General features: G+C 45.8%; 1 protein-coding gene across 1 annotated transcript; it reads right to left on the bottom strand.

Annotated features, from left to right (window-relative positions):
- Window positions 1–8: 8 nt before the first annotated feature.
- On the bottom strand, window positions 9–5,519 carry fzr1b (fizzy/cell division cycle 20 related 1b). The gene is made up of 14 exons (XM_079285015.1): window positions 5,381–5,519; window positions 4,855–5,037; window positions 4,463–4,564; window positions 4,297–4,360; window positions 4,063–4,190; window positions 3,885–3,967; window positions 3,605–3,788; window positions 3,425–3,490; window positions 3,207–3,309; window positions 2,757–2,938; window positions 2,435–2,668; window positions 1,920–2,024; window positions 1,043–1,135; window positions 9–463 (listed from the first exon to the last, which is right to left on the bottom strand). The coding sequence occupies exons 2-14, from the start codon at window positions 4,930–4,932 to the stop codon at window positions 422–424; spliced, it is 1,464 nt and encodes a 487-aa protein (XP_079141141.1). The 5' UTR covers window positions 4,933–5,037; window positions 5,381–5,519; the 3' UTR covers window positions 9–421.
- Window positions 5,520–11,351: the final 5,832 nt, after the last annotated feature.

An 11,351-nucleotide genomic window follows, 5' to 3' on the forward strand; every position in this document is an offset into this window, starting at 1 on the left:
CCCTCCCTCCCACACACACACACACACACACACACTCCTCCGAGCCAGGCTTCTTCTTCTCTGACGTTACATTATATAGCTTATAACTCTTGTACATGTATACTTCTGCTAATATATATCACTTACACAACAGAAAAAAGATAACAAGACCGACTTTTTTAAGCAGACAATATGTCCTGACAATAGACTGCTTGTATTGTTTTTTTTAAATCACTGACGTCACTGTGAGGGATGGCAGTTCTCTTGTCGTAGTTGTTGGGACTGCATCCTCTGTAGAAAAGGTGGACTGGAGGATTGTCTTACTGGTGGTTGGTGCACTGAGATGAGAGGGCTCTAAGTGCTAGTCTGTAAGTGTAGCTGGTGACTCTGTGCAATTCAACCACAGCTCCGGAGGCTCCACCTCCAGGAACCGGACTGCTCACTATCGTATTCTGGTGAAGAGGTTCAGCACTGACTTTGATTCCTGGAAATAGAAGGAAATGTCAAAACATTACAATACGTCTTGTCGTCAGTCAGGAGGAGGTTCGTTTCAGGGGCTTTTTTTAATGACTTTCAAGATCTTGTTTGGTGAAGTTCAAGAACTTAAAATTAGACATGATCCAGGCTTTGTCAAATCAAAAGCGTTGTGCCATCGACACAAAGAGCCCTCAGCGTTTCTCGAGATCTGGAATCAGACAAACATCAAGTACTTTCTAGCAATCATTTAGCAACTTCAAACAACAAAGACATCAGACTTGTGTAGAATATGTGTCGGGCTGTTGTCAACTAAAGAATCTCTGAGTCAACGAACACTCATACGATTTTGTCGACTAATTGATTCGGTGATTAAATAGTCATAGCTGTAAAACTGAGTTTACCCACAAAAGTTCAAACAAAAAGCACCACTTTAAATCTTGTGTTTACCAGAGAAGTGCTCAGAAGTTTCTTGGACATGAAAATGCTTTGACAAAATGACAAAACCAAAAAGACCGATTAGTGAACTGATGGACTAAGAGGTGTCAGGCCTGGCTATGTGGCGAGCTAACTCCCAAACACACGGTACCTTGGTGCAGCGTGTCTTACTGAAGACGTTCCAGAACCGCAGCGTCTCGTCCCCAGCTCCTGTAACGATGGCCTCCCCGTCTGGTGACACAGCCTGAGGAGGGAGGACAAACTGGTGAGAGGGTGAACATTTTGGAGTTTAATTCCTTGTATGTGGACACATATACGTGGCCAATAAACCAACACCGCTGGCGGGGTAACCGGTCTCTCCACACCCAGCCTCGCAGACCTAAACGCTCAGGCCGCTGCACAGATCGCAACCTCAATAGAACAAGACATCACACACCCAACTCAGCCACCGCCTCACCCTCCTGCCCTCTGGACGCAGCTGCAGAGCACTGAGAGAGGGATCCCACTCTGATGTGTACAGTGCGGTGGAGAGGAATTTACCCTTGGTGACAATAAAGACTAAAGCTGATTTCTATTTTTGGATTCAGTCCTGAGAAGAGATCTGCTCAGACAACATGGGTGAAACCACCTGTGTGGGTGGACTACGGGTGTGCCTTTTCACATATAAAACATGCGATTACTTTATAAAATATAATGCCTTCAACAGCACGATGAGTGGTTGGAATTTGCTAGCTTAGACCAGCTGCAACATTAAAATGCAGCCTGTACTTAAATGCATCAATCGTAACGAATATACAATGTAAATAAATAGACACTGGCAGCGGTTTTCTGACACTACTCACTTTTACAGACTTTAAATGCAGGACTTTTACTTGTAAACGAGTATTTTCACACTGTGGTGCTGCATCTGAATACCTCCTCCACTGGATAAGTGTGTGAAAAACGTTGGACATGTGCACGTTCTGTTGTTCGTCCAGTTACATTGCCACTGAACCCTCATGGCCATTCATTTAAACCTGCAGTCTTACCAGGTACAGCACTCTGTAAGAGTGTCCGGTCAACTTGGCCACCTGCGTTAGTGACGGATACTTCCACACCAGGATCTGGTTCTGAGAGTAGCCGTGAGTGCTCACCTGCACACAAAGAGAGAACAAAGACTACACATTACACATTAAGCTTCACAGACAGAAGATTCATATTGCAGAGATATTGCATGGAATCATATAGGAGTGTATATATGTACCGAAATATTGGGAACTAATTGTATATTAATTGGTCAAAATGTTACAAAATGTCCCTCCTCGCAAGAAAAAAATGCAATAAAAATGTTTTTATATGGCATGACACTGTTATAACACCGCTACACTGAGAGTACATTATTCATTCATTAATTAATAGTTTTATGCAACACATTTCCTCATTATCTAAAAATGTGATTTCAATATTTAGTTAAATTAATTGGGGAATAAGGATCCTATTTAATTACATTTCATTGGTTATCAACGTGTTATTATTCTTGCACTGTGTGCACGTGTCTCCTCACCAGTTCGTTGGCGTGTTTGGACCACGCCAGGTTGCAGACCTGTGAGCCGGTGTCTGTGCTCTGCAGCGCCTGACCCGTCAGAGTGTTCCAGAAGCGCAGGCAGCGGTCGGCGGTGCCGCCGCCCGACGCTAGCAGCCCGTGCTGGTGGGGGGACCAGGCGATGGCCTTCACTGCTGCCAGGTGGTCGCTGTACTGCTGCACGGGGAGAAGGCTGGAGCTGTTCCACACCAGCAGCTGGGCAGGAGACCACAAAGGAATGGGATTATGTCGCTTACTCTCGAGGATTAATTCACCCAACGAGTTGACTTTCAAACCCACTCACCTTGTTGTCGTTGCCTCCGGATGCTAAGTGCTGGTGGTCAGGAGACCATTTGAGGCCGCACACTTCTTGTCTGTGACCCTGAAGCCTCCGCTCAGCCGATGGGGGGGTTCTGACATCCCGCTGTAAGATCACTCTGTCCCGACTCCCCGACGACAGCTGCTCCCCGTTCCATGCCAGGGCACCTAGGACACACAGGGTGGGAGGGAGGGTCTCATATTTCACTGTGGCTATCTGGAATGCATCTGGTGTTTCTGATATGATAATAGCACGTTTGGTGGTACAATATACAGTAAAATGGAGTTTTAGTCTATTCAGTCAAATTAAAAGATGAAAGTGGTAAAATGCAAAACGGGAGATTCTCCTTTACTTCCTTTTAGTTTGCTAAAAGGAAACTCAAACTGATTTTAATCAGCAGTTTGTAAATCCACTTTTTCTCCAGCTATAACTGACCTACACGTGCTGAGTGACCCTCCAGGCTGGTAAGCTTCCTCCCTCCTGCCGCATCCCAGATCTGAACGTAACCCTTATGGGTTCCGACAGCAACAAGACTCCCCTGATGGGACCAGAGCCAAAGTCAAACAGACGGTTACGTTCCCATTGTTTCTTTCCTACGAGCAGTTCTTTTTCTCTTAAGTAAGCAGTAGTAATAATCCGTTCTGGCAGCTCACCCTCTCATTCCAACAGACTGACGTGACGGAGTCTCCATCCACAGAAAGGTCACATAACCTCGTCACCTGTTAGGACACAAAGTACAGAAATCGAACAGACGCTTTTCTCTGAACACAAACTTCCCTTTTACACTGAGAAGAAATTCTGCAATAACAAGTCTCTGAAGCCCCTCCTCTGACCTGGCTGGTGCAGGCACTCCACAGGTAGACGCAGGCTCCCAGGCCGACACTGAGCAAGTTGCCCGCCGACCAGTCTACCAGGTTGAGGTAGAAGTCATCCTGCAGCTCCGGAGCGTCCAGCACCTTGAAGGGGATCTTGGAGATCTTACGGGCTGGTTTACGAGGGGAGCGGAGCAGCTTGTGGCTACAGGAACATTGAGAAGGAAACCAACGTCATCTGACAAGCATCGCTTGAGCGCCGTGTCCGCTCGGTATGCAGCATGTGAGATATACGTCATACCTCTTGTTACTGAGCGGAGAAAGGGAGTAAGGTGAGACTTCATTATCGCTATCGAAAGGCACTCTCTTAGTGTGGACAGTGTACTGCAGGGAATAAACACACAAAGCAGGATTATAATGAGGGACTTCTAGGAGCTATTTCGGAATGAATTATTCAGTAATTGTGTGGTCCTTTTTACCCTAAAAAGGCTGTGAGAGTCTTGAGAGAGGACAGCGTGACGCCGGTCGTCTGTGTGAGTGTCTGGCACAGTGTCTATCCCTGCCCCCAGTAACTCATTCCTCAAGAGGGCCGTGTACGCCACAGCATCTGGAGGGGTGGCAGTGAAAATGGTGAAACATGACGGTGGAGAGGAATAGCTCAGCACCACAAAAAGACCACCTGGACGATTCATACCAGGTACAAAATGTCTGACCTTTGCTTGAATCTGAAGTGGCATCCTTTGCTTTATGGGTCTGATTTGGGGAGCGGCAGTTCTCCTGCAGAGAGATAAAGGAACGGTGAGTAAAAAAAAACATGTTTACATATAGCTTTGATTACAGAGCTGTGTTTTTGTGGGGCGGGTGCAAAAGGCTGCTTACATTGGCGTGGTGGAAGTTGATGCTCCAGTTGCTTCCAGCGCGGGTGGGAATGAAGCGATCCCCTGACTTAATGCTGAGAGGACTGCAGGTAGCACTCACACACTAGGATGGACAGAGAGAGAGAGACCATAACAAATCCAGCAGGGTTATTACTATTGGGCGATATTATTCAGGGCCTTTAAATATAGTTTAGCCCTTGCTCATACCACACTATTTGAGGATGGAGAACAAAATGATGCTAAATATGTTTGTAAAGACCCAGGTACCACACATACACACACACACACACACACACACACACACACACACACACACACACACACACACACACACACACACACACACACACACACACACCGCGAACGGGTTTCCCATCATCCTGTGTGTCTGACCTTTGACAGGCGGGCCTCTGTCGGCAGGTTCTGGTGGTTGATTTGCCTCAGCAGCCGTCTCTCGTACTCTTGGTCCATCTCCTCTGGGCTGACGAGCAGCAAGGCCCCTTTGCTGCCCTCCGCGCCCGCCCCTTTAAACTTCCGCTCCCTCCCGTTGAGGAAATCCACCCAGGATTCCCATCTCTGTGGAGACAAAAAAACAAAAAACGAATTAAATGAATTCACAAAGACACCGAGCAGCTCTTTTGGCTGTATGAACACAGACCGAACGGCCTGGTTAGCACGGTGTGTGTACATGTCAGCGCATGTCAGGTGGCGTGTTGCTGGTGTCGCTGCATGGTTTAAAGACCAGGGCTACACCTGACGTTTAACCGCGTTAAAGCAGCGCGGTATCAGCGTTAAATCGACCGACGGCTCCACCGCGCGCTAATGACAGCCGCGTCGTTGTCATGGCATCATGCTCGCGCACACAACAACCCGTTTACACGCAATGTAACACCAGCTGACGACCGCGAGACATTCTTACCCGACTGACACGGAGGCTCAGGTGACCAAATCAACCGTCATCTTCGGTTGAAAAGGAGGGCGCTGCAGCGGGGAGGCTGTCGTCGCTTTCTTCCAAACTGCGATACATCCAAATGCCAACGCGACTGATGTTGTTTATGTTCGTGACAAAAAAATGGCGTCTAAATCAGCTGTAGCAGAAATTCTCTGGTTGTGCTCCTGCTGTCCCGTGCAGTCGACGCAGTGCGCGGCTCAACAGCGGCGCCCGCTGGCGATACGTGCTCACTGCATTTACAGTCACACAGCGGTTATTCCGTTATGTTGCCACGAGGTGTCGCAGCTGTACCGCACACTCAGCCTTATATGTAGAGGTATTGTTACACTTTTTCGAAATTGTGTGCAGGCGTTTTTTCCTGAGACCCTGCCTCATATTCTCAGAACTCTACACAGAAATACAGAAACTCTCTTGCAAAATGAAACTCTGCATTCAAAACATTGCTGTGTCTTCTCAAAATGGTATTTCGTGTTCTAATGACACACACCATCATTTGAGCGAACAAAATACACAATATGTCTGAATGTCTTATCGGGAAACGTATGCCTTTTGCATCTGCAGTGTTATACTTATTGCATATGTACAGTAGTTTATTGTGAAATAGGAAAACAAAACAAGAAATACAGTTTGCAGTTCCCAATTATCACAAATTTGTAAAGTGCCCTACATACAGAACAAATGTACTGAGTACAGTCCTCTGTTTCATGTTTTCATGATCAAACACAGAGGCCTGAATCTCAGAGATTATGGCTCTCCTTGATCTTTGTCTTGCTCTTCCTCCTTCCTGCCTTCCTCCTCTTACTCTAACTCCTCATGCTCTGCCTCTCTCTCTCTCTCTCCCCCCCTCTCTCTCTCTCTCTCTCTCTCTCTCTCTCTCTCTCTCTCTCTCTCTCTCTCTCTCTCTCTCTCTCTCTCTCTCTCTCTCTCTCTCTCATATATTGGCATCCATTGCTCCAAAACAGAGACGCTCGCCTGTGTCTGTTTTACAGCTAAAGCTCTAATTTGTTGTGTTACATGTGTTTGCCCATGCAACACACATGTAACACAATTGTTAGCAATTAGAGCAGAGCGGCTTATTACCAAGTAGGTCTTCACACACAAGGAAAGCATTTTAATTAACGTTTAAAACCAACTCCTCACACAAATTTACATACCATCTGTGCTGTCATCAATAGCAGAGAGTGAGAGGATTGATAGCACATGCTCGCCTGAGGGCCCCCGCGTGAGTGTGACTTCAAAGTAAATAAAGATCTTACATTTGCCCTCACTGATACTACATTTTCCACTCCTGCTAATAGCACCCGAGGGCACGCTTTGCAAACAGACCGAAAATAGGTTGCACTCTGATCTTGACATACGTTGTCAGCGGTGGCCGTACAAAAAAGCTGTGTCTTGTTGGGGCCTTGTGAGGCAAATTGAACCATTTCTACATTGCATTCAGCTGTCTATTTAAACTATTTATACATTTTTAGCTCATGGTTTCAGCGTCTCTGCTCGCTTTCCAACTAGTTTTCATGCACCCCCAACACGTGGTGGTCAGGTGTTACAGCTGACTCAATATTATGGATATATTTTTTTAATTCAAGCAGTTGAGCTACAGTGCACTCTGCTTGGGGATCTCTCGAGCAAAGTCCATGAATACAGATGTGAGTGGCAGAGTTATTTTTTTAAATTTCCTAATCATTGCTTGATTTCCCAGGTTTATCTTGTGACGCTTTGGAGGGGGCCCGGTCTACCGTGTATAAAGTAGTTAAAACTCGCTTCAACTCTACTTGCTCGGCCTAAAACAGGTAATGCAACGTATGCATTAAGGCATCGCTAACAATCTAGAAACGTTTCCTATAGAATGATTTTACTTTTAATAGTTTAAGTCGATTTTGCTGATAATTCTGTAGTTCTTAAGTGGAATTTTAAATGCAGACCACTTTGTTGTGACGGAATATTTTTAGATGGTTGCGTTGGTACTTTTCCTTTAGTACATCCACCACTGTACTTGATAAACATTCCGCACATTGAGACACAAACACCACGATAACACACAAGAGGCTATCTCGCCATCATCCCGTTTTGCATTTCGTCAGCCCAGTCACAACAGCCGCTCTTATCTGCATCCTCCATCAGTCCCACGCAGAGGCCCACACTGGAGGAGCCTCATGCCGACGTGGAGGGCAGCGTCTGGGGCTGTAGAGCAGCTGTAGAGCAGCTGCCCCGGTCAGGGTGGAGAGGAAAACTCTGGGGCTTTATCGCACAGAGGAAGCCTTGCCGGTGCTTGCAGACCGTGACACTTTTAGACCCTTACTGGAATTCACAACAAAACAATGGGAGTCTGACTAATCTCATCTCTCGTACAATGACAAGAGAAATAATAGTTTCAGTATGAAAAAAGAACATGGGGGGGGGACTTTGCTTTGTAATACTGTAGGTGTTGAAAGCAGACTCAGCATTTGTCCGGGCAGACATGTGTAGCTTTATTGTTCATATCCTCTCAGAGAAAGTTTGTTATGGAAAGAGTAGTGCTGAGGGCTGGAAAATACAGCTACAGGGGTTTACTGTAAAACAACGATCTTATCTTTAAATCATGTTGTTTTGAACTGTGTGTGGGTGTGTTTTGTTGAGAATTAATGAGACAACATGCAACAATAAAGCTCCCATGTAGGATTCAGATCCACGCATTGGGTGTAGATGACCTTTGGTGGAATCTCAGGAGTTTACATGTGCTGCAGCGAGAACATTTTGTTTACCTCAGCCCTATAGATGTGGTTTATCTGATATTTTCATTTTGTGCAGCACCCCCCCCCCCCCCCCTCTCTCTCTCTGTCTCTCTTTCAGTCACCACACCACATGCAATGCAGTGCATGTTGAACATCTGCTCCCACGCACTCGCTCTGACACGCCAGAGAGCTACAGATATGCATGCACCCCCCCCCCCCCCTCGCTCTCTGTCCTTATGTCACATAAGGACAATTATCGATCCGAACAAAATGAAGAGAAGGACATGCGGATTCAACATGATTTTATTTTTGCGGTAGATCTTTATCTTGATCAGAGCACCGTGGAGCAAAGCTTCACACAAAGAAAGCCTTCATTCTGTGTGGTTGCAATACCAGGAAACTGGTGGAGAAGTTGACATCCACACTGCGTACGAACTTCGTTTGTTTATCCGGTGTTTGGATGGTTTCATGCTGTGTGTCTGCACATGCATACTCAATATTCACCATTCCATCCAGTATTGGTGGGATCCCTCCATCTTCAAGTGTCACATATGTCTCTATTATGTCACACAGCTTTGTCTGTGTGTGTGTGTGTGTGTGTGTGTGTGTGTGTGTGTGTGTGTGTGTGTGTGTCATGTTTGGAGTATGCATGTATGATCCCAGGGGTGTTTTATTTATTTATCTCTTGAACAAACAAGGATGACAGCGTGCTCTTGTGTGCCGCTGCGTCCCCACAGGGATGTTTCCTTCCATGTCCGAACAATTCCTGGGCTTGCGGCGCGCTGGGTAGAGCCCCGAGGAATCAGCACAAATGTCAGGCCCGTGCCCTTAAACGCATCGTGATAAATGTGAGTTGACACAGACAAGGGGCTGTCATTTTTTTCAATGTACATCCAACGACAACATATTTTTTTCAAATGCATTCATCACACAGAATGAACATAATATTTTTGTCCTCCACATATCTTAACTGTGACATAATATTCGGTTTGTTCCTCAAAGGACTCAAAGTTGGAAGTGAACCCTGCATGCAGGGTCCCCTTTTCCCATGTCTTACATTTTGGGTGTGTTTTGACATATTTCATGCCTTTGCTCATTCTGAGGATTATATAACTGCTGCCGTACTTATTCCACGTATTTTCAGATATTTGAGGCGGTTGCATGCAAAGGCAAATCCACGCACTGAGAAGCAACAATGGCGTATCTATGATGACTGCCGCCATGTTTGATAACTAGATGATTTGTGGCATTTTTATGGGAAGGACACATCCTGCTATTGTCCTAATACTGCATCTTAGAGTCCATGAAACACAAAACACACACATACAAGAGGCCTTAGAGGAAGGAGGATCCACTTCCTTACTTTAAAAAAAAGCACTCAAAACACACTTTTTCAATCTGCATTTAATGTCTAATCATTTTACTTGTCTGTCATTACTGCTTAATTGTCTATTTCTATGATGTCCGTTTCTATTTCATACCCCTTTGTAAAGTGTCAGAGTTTTTTTGAAATGCGCTTATTAAATAAAATGTTTTATGAATATTATTATTAGAGGAAGCTGACTGGCTGATGGGGCAGAACTGCCTTTTTCAGCACACTTCCCTGTCTATGTAGCTCAGTTACTCTGAGCTGATTTCTGCCATCCACACACACACACACACACACACACACACACACACACACACACACACACACACACACACACACACACACACACACACACACACACACACACACACACACACACACACACACACACACACACACACACGTCTGGATCACTATTGAATTACCCTGGAATGCCCCATATTACCCTGTATTCCTCCAACCTACTGCATAGTTGATTCAGTCCTTACTGTCAACTCAACTGAAAACAAACAGCAGCTGGCCAGGAGAAACTCCAGGAAGACGTTTGTTTTTATAAAGCGAACACGGAGCGAGCAGGTTTGTTTTGCTGGAAGTGGTTCTCTTCCTCTCTTGCCTTGGCCCCGGGCCCTGGGCCCTCTCAGAGCCTGGCTGGTAGAGTGGAGGAAGGAGGTTGACTGGCTGTCAACTGGATCCACTGGCACTAGGAGCCTCCGGCCAGGCCTGAACCCAGGCGGTTCACAGACACTGCTGCCGGGGCAGTCTGCCTTCACCCTGCTGACGTCAGTCACCAACAGACCACAAGACTTGTGTTAGAGTTTCAAACAAACTCGCTGCCCATTGCCATGGCAGTAAGGACCACCACCATGGAAAACGCTCGTCCCCGTCTGCTCCTGTGTTTACCGTAAACAGTTGCCTCATTTTTCGTTGAATCCAATGGAAGCGGAGGATGGTTTAGGTTTCTGGTTATCATCCAGACATCCACAAACTCCAAAGTAATAAGAATCTAACATCCCCTTAAAAATGTGATCTGTGATTTATTCTTCATTGATTATGTGCAGGACGTTTTACAGGTCATTTTGCATTGTGTCAGGAACAGAGGGGATCTTGTGAGTGCTGCCAGTTTTCTCTCCTACCAGGTAGTCTTTCATAGCCAAGTACCTTGAGTACCTTTAAACCTGTGTAACCAGATGAACACACTAAAAAACCCGTCAAACAAGCAGTGCTCTGTACCTCAGGACCTGAGCTCAGAGCTAATGGCAATAAAAAGTATTTTGGAGTATTGATCAAGGATTATCAACCCAATAGAGAAAATCGAAATAGCTGCAGCAGAGCCGTTGCTTTTACACAATATGAGCAGTGAAGAGTAGATTTCATCAGTAAGTGTCTTCCCTCCTGTTTTGTTGAACTTACTCACTAAACACAATCTTTAAATGCCTCTCCGGCCGCGTGCCAGTTTTACCCAGCAGGACCTCCTGTTGATCACGTATTCCAGATGCTTATCTGCTCGGGTCAAGGTGCTCGCAGCCATGGGAGAGTGAGTGCCCTGAGGGCCCTGCACATAGCATCGCTATCTCTACCCTTCCTGTTTACATTGCTGGCTGGCAGTTACTGAACTCAATTTAGAGGGAAGTCTTGTCAGTGGTGTCACTGCAGGGAAGTGATTGTCATTTCCACCTGGTTTTTCCCTCAGAGTTGCAAAACTGGAACCATGACGTCAATAAAACCAGAGCAGTCTTTATTGTTGTAATTACTGACAGAAATTCCATCAGGTTGCTAAAAGGTCACGGATCATTTTATATTTGTATATAAAAATATGCTTTCTTTGCTAATGTTATCCAATAATACACAGACGAGAAAA

The sequence above is a fragment of the Melanostigma gelatinosum genome (assembly GCF_949748355.1).
Source record: "Melanostigma gelatinosum genome assembly, chromosome: 15".
NCBI classification, from domain to species: Eukaryota; Metazoa; Chordata; class Actinopteri; order Perciformes; family Zoarcidae; genus Melanostigma; species Melanostigma gelatinosum.